This window comes from Callithrix jacchus, chromosome 1 (genome assembly GCF_049354715.1).
Source record: "Callithrix jacchus isolate 240 chromosome 1, calJac240_pri, whole genome shotgun sequence".
In the NCBI taxonomy this organism is placed as follows: Eukaryota; Metazoa; Chordata; class Mammalia; order Primates; family Cebidae; genus Callithrix; species Callithrix jacchus.
Genome location: NC_133502.1, coordinates 140,537,755 through 140,554,194, shown reverse-complemented (window position 1 = coordinate 140,554,194; position 16,440 = coordinate 140,537,755). Strand labels below are relative to the sequence as shown.

Here is a 16,440-nt window from a genome sequence, read left to right as displayed (position 1 = left end):
GTGGGGCACGTGGCAGGGACATAAGACTCTTGATCAAGGCCGGGCGTGGTGGCTCGCGCCTGTAATCCCAGCACTTTGGGAAGCTGAGGTGGGTAGATCACCTGAGTTCGGGATTTCAAGACCAGCCTAACCAACATGGTGAAACCGCGTCTCTAAAAAAAAAAAAAAAAAAAAAAAGACTCTTGATCAATGTGGAGTGAGTGGTCTTCAGAAATGCCACTTATGCCCTAGCCACCAGTGTCTGAATCTCATGGCATCTCACCAACACCCAGTTTTTTTTTTTTAAAGATAGATTTCAGCTTAGCACTTAGTACAATTTTCATTTACCCTGTACCAGGAGTCACTTAGAAGCTTAATGCCCACAGGAATCTGGTTCACATTGCCAGATTTCCAATTTTTCAAAAGAGGCTTTCTTTTCAAAATTTCAAGAGAATTTTTAGGGGAAGATCTTTTGATGTTTTTCTTGGCCACTAATTCAAATTTAAACACCAATGAAACCTGCCTGTGGGCTGAATTTGGCCTGCTATTTTTGATTTCTGCAATAGAGATACACACACATACATATACACATACGCAGTGCGTGTGTGTGTGTATATAGATATAATATATATGGAATATAAATTATATATGGATATAATTTAGATGGAATTTTCTTTAATTTGCCTTTTTTTCTCTTAGATTTGTATGTTTTTATGAAAGAATCTATATAGTAAAGGTCATTATGTCATCACCAAGATTGAGGGGAAATTCAAAAGGCTTTCGAAAATAGCTAGTTTTAATCAATAACATTTACTGAGTACCTACTATGCGCCAAGCTCTTGGGCCAAGAGTTTTATGAGTATCATTTTTAATGTATTAATCCTGACAACAACTCTGGAAGGTAAGTACTGTTATTGTCATCATTTTTAGGTTTTTAAGAAACTTAAGGTTTACAGAGAATATGTGACTTGCCTAAGGTCTCACAGCTAAGTGATTTGTGAAGCTAGGATTCAAATCCAGGCAATCTGACTCTAGAGCTCTGGCTCTAAATAGAACATAACATTTCTTTCAGCCACCAAAAATGAATTTCCATGTTTGGAGGCCTTCTGTGTTTTCAGTATAGCAATTCTGAATACTTAGGACTCCTAATTTACATTCTGCAGCTGAAAACAGTAACTGATGATTCCTAAAGGACAAGGGTTTTGAACAGCACTCGCTAGAAAGTTATCATAAAGGTCAAACCAAGAAAAATGTAAACAGCACTACTAGTCATCATATTACCTTCTACACATTTAATACTTAAAGAAGTACTATTAAAATTGTTGAAAGTCAAACTTCAAGGTAAAGCAGGGCTATACTCTGTCTGATTTGTCTTTTTATCTTAAAAAAATTTCAAAGACAAGTGATGAGAATATTACAATAAACTTCTATATACCCTTGACCTAAATTCTCCAATTATTAAAATTTTGCAGGGCTATTCAATTTAATCAATCTTTGCTAGAATCAGAAAGTTTGCCAGTTGTTGAATAAATGCCTCTTGATATGATAAAGAGTATCCTCAATAACTTACTGCAGACATCATATTTAATGGTGAAATACTAAGTTTTTCCCATGAGATATAGGCTCAGTCAGAAATATCTATCATTGGCACCTTCCATTAAACAATGTACTGAAGGCCCTAGCCAGTGCAATGAGGTAAGAAGAAGAAATAAAAGAATAGGAAAGAAAGAAAAAAGATGAAAGAAAAAAGAAAAAAACAACAGGAATTAGAAATAAATAAAATTACTATTATTAGAAGACATGATGATATATATGTAAAATCCAAAAGAATCTACAATACACTAACAGAAATAGGTGAATTTAGCAAGGTTGCTAAATAAGGCAATAAATATCAATTGTCTTTCTAAATACCAGCAACAAGCAGTTAGAAAATACCAATTTAGGCTGGGTTTGGTACAAAAAATTAAAAAAGTTAGCTGGGTGTGGAGGCTGAGGCAGGAGAATTGCTTGAACCCAGAAGGCAGAGGTTGCGGTAAGCCGAGATCACGCCATTGCACTCCAGTCTGGGTAACAACAGCGAAACTACATCCCAAAAAAAAATGAAGGTACAGAGGGTGACAAAATACTCACAATATATACATAAAGCCAACAAAGGACTCATATTCAGAATATATAAAGAATTCCTAGTAGCCCGGGCACGGTGGCTCATGCCTATAATCCCAGCACTTTGGGAGGCTGAGGTGGGTGGATCCCAAGGTCCCAAGGTCAAGAGATCGAGATCAAGAGATTGATCCCTGGTCAATGAGGTGAAACCCCGTCTCTACTAAAAATACAAAAATTAGCTGGGCATGGTGGCGCTCACCTGTAGTCCCAGCTACTCAGGAAGCTGAGGCAGGAGAATTGCTTGAACCCAGAAGGCATAGGCTGCGGTGAGCCAAGATCGTGCCATTGCACTCTAGCCTGGGTAACAAGAGCAAAACTCTGTCTCAAAAAAAAAAAAAAAAAAAAGAATTCCTACTAATCAATACAAAAGAGATAACATGAAAAAATAAGCAAAGGACTTAAACATGCACTTCAAAAATGAGGATAGCCAAATGGCCAATAAATATAAGAAAGGTGCTCAATCTCTTAAGTCATCAGGAAAATAGAAATTAAAAGCTCAATGACATCTTGCTATGTACATCTACAACAATGGCTAAAATTAAAAAGACTGACAATTCCAAGTGCTACAAAAATGTACAGCAATGGGAATCGTCACTCTGCTGTTGGGAGTGTAATTTGGTACAACCACTTTGGACACGCAGAATCTACTAAAGCTGAACATATGCAAATTCAGTTAATCAGCAATTCTACTCCTGGTTTATATTTGACAGAAACGTACAGAAATACAGAGCAAAGCAAGTTTAAGAATGTTCTGGGCCAGGTGTGGTGGCTCACACCTGTAATCCCAGCACTTTGGAAGGTCGAGGCAAGTGGATCACCTGAGGTCAGGAGTTCGAGACCAGCCTGGCCAATATAGTGAAACTACATTTCTACTAAAAATACAAATATTAGCCAGGTGTGATGGCATCTGTAACCCCAGCTACTTGGGGAGGCTGAGGCAGGAGAATCATTTGAACCTGGGAGGCAGAGTTTGCAGTAAACAGAGATCATGCCATTGCACTCTAGCCTGGGCGACAAGAGCAAAACTCCATCTCAAAAAAAAAAATTCTTGACAGCTTTATTTATAATAGTCTAATACTTTAAACAATACAAAGATATCCATTAACAGTCGGAGGGGGCCAGGCCGGGCGTGGGGTGGCTCACGCCTATAATCCCAGCACTTTGGGAGGCCGAGGCGGGTGGATCATGAGGTCAAGAGACCGAGACCATCCTGGTCAACAAGGTGAAACCCCGTCTCTACTAAAAATACAAAAATTAGCTGGGCATGGTGGTGCACGCCTGTAGTCCCAGCTACTCGGGAGGCTGAGGCAGGAGAATTGCTTAAACCCAGGAGGCAGAGGTTGCAGTGAGCCGAGATCATGCCATTGCACTCCAGTCTGGGTAACAACAGCGAAACTCCGTCTCAAAAAAAAAAAAAAAAAACAGTTGGAGGGGTAAATGAATGGGTAATACAATAAAATATCATGCAGGAATAAAAATGAATAAAGCATTGCTACATGCAACAACAGGAATGAATGTCACAAAAATGTAATGAAAGAAGTCACATAAAAATAATACAAACTACATGATTTCATCACTTACATAAAGTTCAAAAACAAACTAAAGACTTAGAGAGAGGTTTTACCTTTATGCAGAGTACAAGACCAGTTCTGGTAATTATCTTTTCACCTGAGTGCTGATTACACAACTGTATTCACTTAGTGATGATTCACTGATCTGTACACTTTTGATCCTCAATGTATGCTAACTTCAAACGAAAGTTCACTAAACATTATTTTAAACCTCTTATCTCTGAGTCAGGAAGCTGGCCAGTCCCCGAATAAGTATGCTGTGGCATGTGATGTTTACATCATGCCCAAAACCACACAGCTCATGTTTCTCAAAATGCTGAAATCACCTGAGTGGTTTATCCTTAAGACAATTCAACTCTTGGTCTTTGATAACAGTAAAATACGCAGCACAGTGCTGATTCAATGTCTGATGTGTGAAAGGTTGCTCCCTCCCATTAATTTCAGAGCTCAAGGGCAGGGAGACTAAAAAGGCAGCTGCAACTACTTACTTTTTCCTTTCCAAGGCTGAACACTCCTCATCACACTCCAGCCTTGATAAGCAAAGAAAAAAAAAAAAAGTCAGAGTACAGGCTGGACGGCTCCTATCCAGCAAGAAAAGAAAGTCTCAGTCAACCTGGAAGCACAGCTAACTCCTGCCAAAGGACATTCCCTCAGGCCAGGAAGCAGCCTGTGAGGCCACCTACTCTTCAGTTTCCATTAGTACCCTTACCCCGGAAATACCATCTTCCCAGGGACCCCAATCCAGGAATGGCTGGATGAGGTCCCTCTCAAGGACAGGTGGGATGGCCTCTCTGTTAAGGGGTCTAGGAGTCCTCCAGTGGCCTCAGTGTTCCTGGCTTCTCAGCCCCAAATGCTCCACAGGAGCCCCTTTAACATCCTGATCTCCCTCTCCAGGCACAGCCAACACTCTGGGCTCTCTATTCTCATATGGGTTACGCTAAACACATAGAGGTCTCTGTTTCCTTTGGCTACTGTGAGGCCTGGAAAAGTCTCCTTTAGTCTTAGTTATCTCCTGAGTAGGATTCATTGTGGTTGAAGCGGATGTCTCAACATCAAATGTCTGTAGAATATCTATCACGTATGCAAGGCTCTATTATGAAGGACTGAGATAAATGAATGATCCCTGCCATCTAATTGAAGCCTACTTGAAGAAAGAAGGCACATATATGCATCTTAAAAATTACCTGGCTTGATGAACTTCCTTTTTGGTAATTAACTTGCTGATCTCCACTGAATCTCCAAGCTGCATGTCCGTTATCTTGGAGGCCATGGAAATTGCAGCTATTCTGAAATACAAAAAAGAAAGGGAAAAAGAGGCATTGCAGTTTTAAAAGAACCTCCTTATACTTGGGATACAGAAGACCTCTTTAAAAGCAAATCTAGACCGGGCACGGTGGCTCACGCCTGTAGTCCCAGCACTTTGGGAAACCAAGGCAGGTGGATCACCTGAGATCATGAGTTCAAGACCAGCCTGGACAACATGGTGAAACCCTGTTTCTACTAAAATTTCAAAAAATTAGCCAGGCATGGTGCTGGGCACCTGTAATCCCAACTACTTGGGAAGCTGAGGCAGGAGAATCACTTGAATCTAGGAGGCAGAGGTTGCAGTAAGCTGAGATGACGCCATTGTACTCTAGCCTGAGCAACAAGAGTGAAACTCCATCTCAAAAAAAAAAAAAAAAAAGCAAATCTATCACACGAAAACTGGTGTGGCCTTGGAAGCCTGGCTGTTATAAACTACCTATATATTTATGTTGTAGCTCTTCAATTATATTCTAAGCAGCTAAATGGGAAGCGATGAGGTGACTCAATTCCTCAGTATCCCCTAGAGCAACTCTTGGCACTTAGTAGGTATTCAAACACAGCCGATCTAATGTGTGCAATCTCTTAAAGTCCTTTATCCATGGCACATCTTCCCATCTAATCAGAAATATATATAAAACCATTCATTCTCTAACACTTCCACCTCTGCACTCAGATCCCTATATGACTACACAGGTTCCAAGACTTCAGGAAGCTGCAAAGACACCTCACAGAACAATTAGAAACCTTCACACCAGAGAAGAACAAGGCTTAGCCCTGGCTGTGCCAATGACAAATGGTAGGATGTGAAAGCAATTCACACGCTTCCCTTCTTTTTTTTTTTTTTTGGAGACAGAGTCTTACTCTGTTGCCCAGGCTGGAGTGCAGTGGCCTGCAACCTCTGCCTCCTGGGTTCAAGCGATTCTCCTACCTCAGATTCCTGAATAGCTGGGATTATAGGTGCATGCCACCATGCCTGGCTAATTTTTTGTATTTTTAGTAGAGATGGGGTTTCACTGTGTCAGCCAGGATGGTCTTGATCTCCTGACATTGTGATTGGCCTGCCTTGGCCTCCCAAAGTGCTGGGATTACAGGCGTGAGCCACCATGCCTGGCACATCTTCCCTTCTTATCTCATAATGTAGTAAGACCAAAAGATGTGAGAATAAACTAATACAGAAAATTTGTAAAAAGAAAAAAAAAAAAAAAGAAGACCAAAAGAGAGAAAAAGAGATAGAGGAAGGAGGACATGGAGAAATTTAAGTTATTTAAACACTAAAGTTAGGGAAGAAAAGGCACATAAAGCAGCACTTTTTCTTTGAACTAGAGAAATTAAATTTTAAAAAATGTAAGAAACTTTCCAGCCAGGTGTGGTGGCTCACACCTATGATCCCAGCACTTTGGGAGGCTGAGGTGGGAGAACACCCTAGGAAACAGAGCGAGACCCCTCGAAATAAAACAAACAAAAAAGCTGGGTGTGGTGGCTCATACCTGTAATCCCAGCACTTTGGGAGGGTGAAGTGGGCGGATCACAAGGTTAGGAGATGGAGACCATCCTGGCTAACACGGTGAAACCCTGTCTCTACTAAAAACACAACAACTTAGCTGGGTGTGGTGGCACCCGCCTGTAATTCCAGCTACTCCAGAGGCTGAGGCAGGAAAATTGCTTGAACCCGGGAAGTGGAGGCTGCAGTGAGCCGAGATCGCGCCACTGCACTCCAGAGTGGACAACAGAGCAAGACGGCTTAAACAAACAAACGAACACCTTTCCAGCTTTTAAAAAAGTTGCAAGAATACTACAAAAAAACATGTATCTGTGCAGTGCTGTTTACAACTAACTGATCACAACCAGTTACAGATTTCTTTGTTCCTTCTCCACTCCCACTAAATCACTTCATTAGCTTTAAGAAAAAAAGCAAAACACATGTTTCTGTTTCACCTCAGTCACCAGTTGTTAACATGTAAGTAATACTAACCTTTGATAAGTACTAGAGGCTTCAGAGCAAATCACCATCTCTTTTCTTCGTCCACATTCACACTGTAGCTCTACCTGAAGTCAGATGAACATTGATCAACTTTTTGCACACTGGAACCATATGAATAAAGCAGTTTTCACTTTTCAATCCTCTCTTAAACTACGGCAGAGACTAGAGAGTCAGTGGGTGGCCACTCTCCAGGAGTGAAGAAGCTTAACCAACATGCAAATCGATAGTTGTTAACATGCTAGGAAAGAAGTGCCCCATCCACAATGCCCCCTTTTGGAAACCACTTCTGTTCTTAATCCTGCCTGAAAGGAAATACCGAGAACCAGCTTGGCTGGGAGACTCTCACCCAGGATGGGCTGAAGGTATTACATGGCAGTGAGAGGCACTGGCCCAGATAGCCAACAGAGTGGATCTACTCTAGGGACCAAAAAGCTTGAGAGCCTGCGGGCCTTGCAGCTCTCCAGGACTGAATGCCCTGTGCAGAGATTCATCCACGAATTTATTTCCTCTTTGACAGATGATTCTTATTCATAAACAGATGTTCTACATCTACTCTTATTAATACACAGATGTTTTACATATACATAGCTCAGGAATCTACCAAGTAGGCAGCTGTAACCCGCCTATCACTAATTATAAACTACAGGGTATCCTCCACAAAGGAGCCATGAGGGCAGGGTAAACTTAATGTTTCTCAATAAGGGAAGGCCTAGGATGAAGTTTTTACCATCAGAGACAGACACTTGACCTAGGCCCAGCTGTGGCCTAGCCAATTCCACCTCCTCATGGTGGCCGCATATGATCCTTTAGACCAGGCTAAACCTCCCATTTACCTGCTCTCATGGCACCCTCCACAAGGCTTTAACTGCTCCCTCCTGACACCACAGCCATAATTAGTTATCTAAGTAATAATTGAGTATCTGTCCCATCACACTGTGAGGAATCATGTCTCTTGTTCACTAATTTATCCCCAGCACCTCATACTATGTCTTGCACAAAAGACATTTATACATTTTTTAAATAAATGGAGTAAACAATCAGTGTTTATTGAGAATCTGATCCAAGGGAGATACAGACTGTGGTCCTGCGGCAGTGGGTACCAACTTCGGCAGGCAGAAACCTGTATGACTTACTCAACTTTTCTCTTACTAACTTTCGATTCTTTGCAACCAACGACCCCTGATTAAGATGCATGACCAGGGGCCACTGTAGACTGTTCTGGACTCACTAGTAGCTTCAGAACCAGTCAATGTCCCATTTGGGGCCAGAAATACCCACCTTGGCTTTACAAGCAGTCACAGGGCAGGGTGAGCTGGTGTGGCAAGGTGCCATACATGGGTGACCACAGTTAGCTCTGGGGGTGGTGCAAGGCTGCTTGCAGATCTCATCCACAAGACACTCTCCTTTGTGACAGAGTCTCTGACATTTGTGCATCACACATGGTAGCGTGACACTGCAGGGTAATCCGCAAGAGATATCAACCAGGTGACAGGGGATGTTGCTTCGTAACTAGGAGAGACAGAAGTAGAGCCAGATTCTCATCTCCATGTGAAAATTGGGGTGAGTTTTAATTTTCTCTTAAAACATTTCTGAGCTTGTAAGTTTTTTTTTTTGGATACAGGGTTTCACTGTCGCCCAGGCTAGAGTGCAGTGGCGTGATTATGACCTCCCTGGGACTCAGGTGATCCACCCACTTCAGACTCCCGAGTAGCTGGGATTACAGGTGCATGCTAGCATGCTTGGTAATTTGTGTATTTTTTTTTTTTTTTAGAGATGGGGTTTTACCGTGTTGCCTGGGCTGGTGTTGAACTTCTGAGCGCAAGCAATCCACCCACCTAGGCCTCCCAAAGTGCTGAGATTACTGGTGTGAGCTACTGCATCTGGCTATAACAGCTTGCATTTATTTGAGACGAAATCTCACTCTGTTGTCCAGGCTGGAGTGCAGCAGTGCCGATCTCGGGGCTCACTGCACCCTCTGTCTCCTAGGTTGAAGTGATTCTCCTGCCTCAGCTTCCTGAGTAGCTGGGATTACAGGTACGCACCACCATGACCAGCTAATTTTTGTATTTTTAGTAGAGACAGGGTTTTGCCATATTGGCCAGGCTGGTCTTGAACTCCTGACCTCAAGCATTCCATCTGCCTCAGCCTCCCAAAGTCTTGGGATTACAGGCGTGAACCACCACGTTCAGCCCAGTTTTTAAAATAAGAATTATTACTATTATTTTAATTTTTAGAGAGAGGGTCTCACTGTGTTGCCTAAGCAGGACTTGAGCCTCTGGGCACAAATGATACTCCTACCTTAGTCTTCTGATTAGCTGGGACTATAGGTACATGCCACTGTGTCCAGCTTAAAAGCTGTATTTTTAAAGCTCTATTTATTTCAATATAATCAGTTTGATTTTCAAAGCCTGACAGGTTAGTTTGAGATGAAGAAAACAAACCTTAACTTTAAATAATGCCTGTTATGGGCCGGGCAGTGGCTCACACTTGTAATCCCAACACTTTGGGAGGCCAAGGTGGGTAGATCATGAGGTCAGGAGATCAAGACTATACTGGCTAAAACAGTGAAACCTCGTCTCTACTAAAAATACAAAAAATTAGCTGGGTGTGGCGGCACGTGCCTGTAGTCCCAGCTACTCAGGAGGCTGAAGCAGGAGAATCACTTGAACCTGGGAGGTGGAGGTTGCAGTGAGATGAGATCGCACCACGGCACTCCAGCTTGGGTGACAGAGACTCTGTTTCAAAAAAAAAAAAAAGAAAAAAAGCCTGTTATGACTACTTTTAAAAGGATTTGTAGCAGAAGCCAAACATGTGATCTGGGACATAAACTTTCCAAGGTGACAATAAACAAATGTAACTAGATAACTAGGAAATGTTTGAAAAAAAATCTATGACTAACTGGGAGGACCAGATGATCTTTTCCCTCCTCTCCAAACTGCTTAAGCAGTCAATAGACTAACTCTTATAGATGCTGGGGTGGAGGGCAACCTTGGCCCAGTGTTCTGAGACTCATGGCAGGGCCATTTTTTTGTTTTGTTTTGCTTTTTTTTTTTGAGATGGAGTCTCGCTCTGTCACCCGGGCTGAAGAGCAGTGGAGTGATCTTGGCTCACTACTACCTCCCCTTCTGGAGTTCAAGCCATTCTCCTGCCTCAGCCTCCCGAGTAGCTGGGACTACAGGCGTATGCCACCATGCCCAGCTAATTTTTGTATTTTTAGTGAAGACAGAGTTTCACTATGTTGGCTAGGCTGGTCTCAAACTCCTGACCTCAGGTGATCTGCTTGGCTCAGCCTCTCAAAGTATTGGGATTACAGGCGTGAGCCACCATGCCTGGACTGTTTTGCCTTTTTTTTCTTTTGAGATGGAGTTTCGCTCTGTCGCCCAGGCTGGAGTGTAGCGGTGTGATCTTGGCTCACTGCAATCTCCACCTCCGGGATTCAAGCAGTTTTCCTGCCTCAGCCTCTGGAGTAGCTGGGACTATAGGCGCCTGTCACCACGCCTAGCTAATTTTTGTATTTTTAGTTGAAACAGAGTTTTACCACATTAGACAGGCTGGTCTTGAACTCCTGAACTTGTGATCCACCCGCCTCAGCCTCCCCAAGTCTGGGATTACAGGCGTGAGCTACCGCATCTGGGCATTTTGCTTTTTTTTGAGTCAGAATCTTGCTGTTGTCTAGGCTGCAGGGCAGTGGCATGATTATGGCTCACTGCAGCCTTTAACTCCTGGGTTCAAGGAGTTAAACTCGGGATCAAGGAGTGATCCTCCTATCTTAGTCTTCCAAGTAGCTGGGACTACAGGAATGCCACTACACTCTGCTAATTTTTGTATTATTTGTAGAGTCAGGAACCCACTAGCTTGCCCAGCCTAGGCGGCTATTTTCTGTAATTACTTAATTCTCCTCACGCCTCCCAAGTCATGGTCTCCACAGCTTCAGGCAGTCCTGTCCTTTAAAAAATTAAGAGGCAACAGGCCATAAAACCCCCAACTCATTTTTTTTTCTTGAAAAATGGTGTTTCCAGGCTTCCTTACCATAGGAAAAAGCTGCTGAAACTGTATTCTCGTAGGACCAAAGGCTAGTCTTATATATTCACTCAAATTCTTTCATGAACCCTCAAAATGAGGGATATACTTCTACTGCAGTGACATGACTTCTCCCTTTGAAGAGACCTTCAACATCTAGGAAATTCATATTTCCCATCATGAAATTCATATTTTGGTAGAACATAGTTCTCAATCATTAAACACTTACCTATGGGCAATGGGGATCATTTTTGCACATGCTCTGCCCTATCTCATCCTCTCCACATTGCTTTCTTCTCACTATCCTTTAAGACATTAATTCTTCCAGAACACCTGGAGAGCCCTTCCAACCTCCTTAGCCCTCTGTATTTCCTACATTACTGCTATTGTCTGTTTTCATGCCTGCCTCTCGACCCAAAGTGAAGGCTCCACAAGGGAGGGGGTTAGTCTTGTTCATTTCCAAATCACCCAAACATAGCCTGTTACCTAGCACACAGTAGGTACTCATACTTGATATCTGTTGAATGAAGTCTGAATAAGCCATTAATACAAAGATAACACATTGTTTTAGAATGGATAAAATGGAAGAGGCAAAACTTATAGAAAAGAATAAATACCAAGGACATGAGAACCACCCACAGGAAATCAGTGTAGGAATATATGTCCATGAAGATAAAAGAATAGATGCTAAGAGTTTCACAAAATGTTGGCCAATAGGTCATGAAGCAAAAAGAGCAGGTTACAAAACAGTATCTTTTTTTTTTTGGTATAGGAATATAGAAAACAGTATCATCTTACCCAGAGGAGGGAAAAATGTGTATCACATGTCTGGTGTTTTATACACCAGAATGTTAAAGTGTATTTCTTTCTCAGTAGCAGAATTAAATCTTATCAACTGTCTACAACAAATATGCATTTTTAATTGGACTTCACTTTATTGCATTTCATAGATATCACATTTTTTACAAATTGAAAGTTTGTGGCAACCCTGTGTCCAGCAAGTCTATCTGTTCCACTTTTCCAACAGCACATGCCCATTTCGTGTCTGCGTCACATTTTGGCAATTCTCACATCTCAGACTTTTTCATTATTGTATCTGTTATGGTGACCTGTGATCAGTTACTTTGTTTTCCTTTTTTCTTATTTCAATAGTTCTTGGGGAACAGGCGGCGTTTGATTACATGGATAAGTTCCTTAGTAGTGATTTCTGATATTTTGGTGCACCTACCACCCAATCAGTGTACACTGTAGCCAATATGTAGTTTTTTTATTTTTATTTTTTTCTGAGATGGAGTCTTGCTGTGTCACCTAGGCTGGAGTGCAGTGGCACGACCTTGGCTCACTGCAACCTTCGCCTCCTAAGTTCAAGCAATTCTCATGCCTCAGCCTCCCGAGTAGCTGGGATTACAGGCATACGCCACCATGCCCGGCTAATTTTTTTTAGTAGAGATGGGGTTTCACCATGTTGGCCAGGTTGGTCTCGAACTCCTGACCTTGTGATCTGCCTGCCTTGGCCTCCCAAAGTGCTGGGATTACAGGCATGAGCCACTGTGCTTGGCCCCAATGTGCAGTTTTTTTTATCCCTCACCCACCTCCCATACTTTCCCCAGAGTCCCCAAAGTCCACCGTATAATTCTTATGCCTTTGAGTCCTCATAGCTTAGCTCCCACTTATGAGTGAGAACATACAATGTTTGGTTTTCCATTCATTCCTGAGTTACTTCACTTAGAATAGTGGTCTCCAATTCCATCCAGGTTGCTGTGATTGCCATTACTTTCTTCCTGGCTGAGTAGTATTCCATGGTATGTATATATACACCACAATTTCTTTATCCACTCGTTGACTGATGGACAGTTGGGTTGGTTCCATGTTTTTGCAATTGTGAATTGTGCTGCTATAAACATGCGTGTGCAGGTATCTTTTTCGTATAATGACTTCTTTTCTTCTGGGTAGACGCCCAGTAGTGGGACTGCTGGATCAAACGGTAAATCTACTTTTAGTTCTTTAAGGAATCTCCACACTGTTTTCCACAGTGGTTGTACTAGCTTACATTCCCACCAGCAGTGTAAAAGTGTTCCCTTTTCACCACATCCATGTCAACATCTATTATTTTTTGGTTATTGCCATTCTTGCAGTAGTAAGGTGGTTACAAAAAAATTTAACTGTTTTAAAGTAAAATAATTGGAACAGACAACAGATCATTGGTTTTCAGTGGTTAGAAGTTGGGGACAGTGAGTATACAGGGGCATGAAAGATGTTTGGGGGTGACTGAACTGTTCTACATCTTGACTGGTAGTGGTTACATGATGGTATGTATGCTTTTGTTAAAACTCATGGATCTGCACAATGAAAAGGGTAAATCCTGTTGTATGCAAATTGTATCTTAAGAAAAAAATTTTAAGCAATGGAAAGCTTCTACTTCTGAGTGTATTTACTTTGAAAAACGATGAGACTAACAATTCTTAAGTAATAAAATCATGAACCTCTGCCTGGAACAATGAGCACTTAGAGGGAAAACTTACCTCATGCTTGCCCATGCACCACTTCTGAGTTAGGAAAGTGCAAGGGGGACACTTCTCCTCGCTATGACAAGAATGATACACTGCAGAAAGAGAAAGGTAGCTTTAGGAATACTTTCTAAATAAAGCCACATAAACTATTATACATGATATAAACGACATACGGCATGAAACTTTTAAATTCAGGAACTGGGAGTACTTTTAAAAAATGGTTACAGGGGCCGGGCACGGTGGCTCACCTGAGGTCAGGAGTTCAAGACCAGCCTGGCCAACATGGTGAAACCCCGGCTCTACTAATATTACAAAAATTAGCTGGGTGTGGTGGTGTGCACGTGTATTCCCAGCTACTCTGGAGGCTGAGGCAGGAGAATTGCTTGAACACCTGGGAGATGAAGGTTGCAGTGAGCCAAGATTGCACCATCGCACTCCAGCCTGGGTGACAAGAGTGAAACTACATCTCAAAAAAAAAAAAAGGTCACAGCAAAGTAAAAAGTAAGTACCTAGCTTTATGTTAAGTGTTGAAGGACGAGCATGAGTGAGAAAAAGAAACCCAACCAAGGTGGAAAAGACATGCCAAAACAGAAGCAGAGGAAGCAGCTTTCCCATTTCATCTCTTGCAGCACAGCCAAATGGTCCATCCAATTCCACTACGTCATTCTTTTGGCCCTACCTTACACAGCAACTGCTCACTTCTGCTCAGATATCTTTGCTATTAATTCCATCTAAAATGCTTTTGCTGACTCCTTCCAATTTCATTACTGCCTATAAAGGGAGGTTCATCAAAACTCACCTCCTACAACAAAGCTTTCCTTGGCTGACCACACTCTAGCCTGAGCTCCCTCACACTTCCAGGTGTCTCAGTTCTTACACAGATGGGCTGCTGCCACAACATTTAGCCCATCTTCATGTGACGGGTGGTTGTATTGTGTGTATTGAACTACCATCCTCCTCCTCTAGGGAGATCATAAGAACCTCAAGGTCATGGGCTATTTTTCTCTTCCTCTGTGTCTGATACCATGCTAGATATAAAATAAACACTTAAGAAAGTGGAAATGAATGTAGAACAAAATAGGCTAAAACAACACAATTCACAAATGGTGAAGTTCTTACTATGGACCTTGATTGGGAGGATTTGGACTTCATCTGTAACACCTGAAAGTAAGTGTAAAGGAAGGAATGGATGGATACAGGCCTGGGCATGTACCTCATGCTGGTGTGAATGCTTGCATTCATAGAAGGGGCTTGCAAACTATGCTGAAAGGGCTATTCTAAGATCCCCAAGGAAGGAGGGAACATTCCACTTCATGAAGAATTTGTTTAGTTCTTTTTTACTCTATTAACTTTACAAATCAAGAGCTGATTTTCTAGCTCTAAGACTGAATCATATTGCCAGACTAACTGTGGGTATCCAATCTGGTCCCTTGAATTATTTCAGGTTTACCTCTGGTATTTGGTAAAATGAAATGATGGGCCCAGTATGATGCCAGAGGAAAGCCAGCAATTAGACCTGACAGATAAGAAAACTGAGTGATATCAAGTGGTTGTTGGCCTGGTAACTGAGCAGTTTATCAGAGAAAAGCTGGAAACACTTAAATGTCCAGCAACACAAGACTGACTGAATAAGTTACGGCCCATCCATGTAACAGGACACTCAATTGCCATTAAAAATTTATATTGTAAAAAAAAAACTCATTGACAAGGGGACAAATTAAAAATACAATGATAAGAGTGAAAAAAAGCTAGTTAAAAGCATTAAGTTCAGTAGGATTCCACTTTTATTTTGGGGAAAAAATGCAAACAAATATATTTGCACATGGAAGAAGACCCTGAGAAATGCATGTAAGGTATAATTCTTAGGAGGTGACACAATAGATTATTTAATCTCAAACATTTTACTTTATCTTTTTCTTTTTTTTTTTTGAGACGGAGTTTTGCTCTTGTTACCCAGGGTGGAGTGCAATGGCATGATCTAGGCTCACTGCAACCTCCGCCTCCTGGGTTCAGGCAATTCTCATGCCTCAGCCTCCTGAGTAGCTGGGATTACAGGCACACGCCACCATGCCCAGCTAATTTTTTGTATTTTTAGTAGAGACGGGGTTTCACCATGTTGACCAGGATTGGTCTTGATCTCTTGACCTCGTGATCCATCCGCCTTGGCCTCCCAAAGTGCTGGGATTACAGGCTTGAGCCACCGCGCCCGGCCCATCATTTTCTTTTTCTTTTTGTTTTTTTTTTGAGAGACAAAGTCTTGCTCTGTTGCCCAGGCTGGAGTGCAATTGTGCAATCTCAGCTTACTGCAACCTCCGCCTCCCGGGTTCAAGAGATTCTCTTGCCTCAGCATCCCAAGTAGCTGGGATGACAGGTGTCCGCCACCACGCCTGGCTAAGTTTTGTACTTTTAGTAGAGATAGGTTTTTGGCATGTTGGCCAGGCTGGTCTCGACCTCCTGACCTCAGGTGATCCACCTGCCTTGGCCTCCCAAAGTGCTGGGATTACAGGTGTGAGCCACTGTGCCTGGCTGGTTTTCTTTTTTTTGAGATGATGTCTCCTAAATTGCCCAGGCTGAAGTGCAGTGGCACAATATTGCCTCCTAGATTCAAGCAATTCTCCTGCCTCAGCCTCCTGAGTACCTGGGATTATAGGTACCTGCCACCAAGCCTGGCTAATTTTCCTATTTGTAGTAGAGATGGGGTTTCACCATGTTGGCCAGGGTGGTCTCAAACTCCTGAGCTCAAGTGATCCACCCACCTCAACCTCCCAAAGTGGTAGGATTACAGGTGTGAGCCACTGTGCCTGGCCTCTATTTTCTTAATTTTAATATGATAAATATCCCTTGCTTCTATAACAACAAAAAAGTCACTTTTAATTTTGTAAAAAGACGCTAAACTTTGAACTATGCACCC

The 16,440-nt window shown here is 42.2% G+C and overlaps 1 protein-coding gene and 1 long non-coding RNA gene across 7 annotated transcripts in view; one reads left to right on the top strand and one right to left on the bottom strand.

Moving 5' to 3' along the window:
* The window catches only part of NFX1 (nuclear transcription factor, X-box binding 1), an 83,596-nt gene that overhangs the window by 9,535 nt on the left and 57,621 nt on the right, over positions 1 to 16,440 (bottom strand). For 5 of the 6 annotated variants that reach the window (XM_035307867.3, XM_035307874.3, XM_035307880.3 and 2 more), the window contains 5 exons: positions 13,542 to 13,621; positions 8,278 to 8,508; positions 6,991 to 7,064; positions 4,898 to 4,999; positions 4,202 to 4,243 (listed from right to left, as the gene is read on the bottom strand). In XM_035307867.3, the coding sequence (XP_035163758.2) occupies positions 4,202 to 4,243; positions 4,898 to 4,999; positions 6,991 to 7,064; positions 8,278 to 8,508; positions 13,542 to 13,621 (529 nt within the window). Of the gene's footprint in view, positions 1 to 4,201; positions 4,244 to 4,897; positions 5,000 to 6,990; positions 7,065 to 8,277; positions 8,509 to 11,934; positions 12,992 to 13,541; positions 13,622 to 16,440 lie in introns of those variants that run through there. The other variant, XM_035307899.3, reaches the window with a different exon arrangement.
* Positions 8,462 to 16,440, top strand: part of LOC144582333 (uncharacterized) — a 33,022-nt gene continuing 25,043 nt past the window's right edge. The window contains exon 1 of the long non-coding RNA XR_013534810.1: positions 8,462 to 8,559. This is a non-coding gene — a long non-coding RNA (uncharacterized LOC144582333). The remainder of the gene's footprint in view (positions 8,560 to 16,440) is intronic.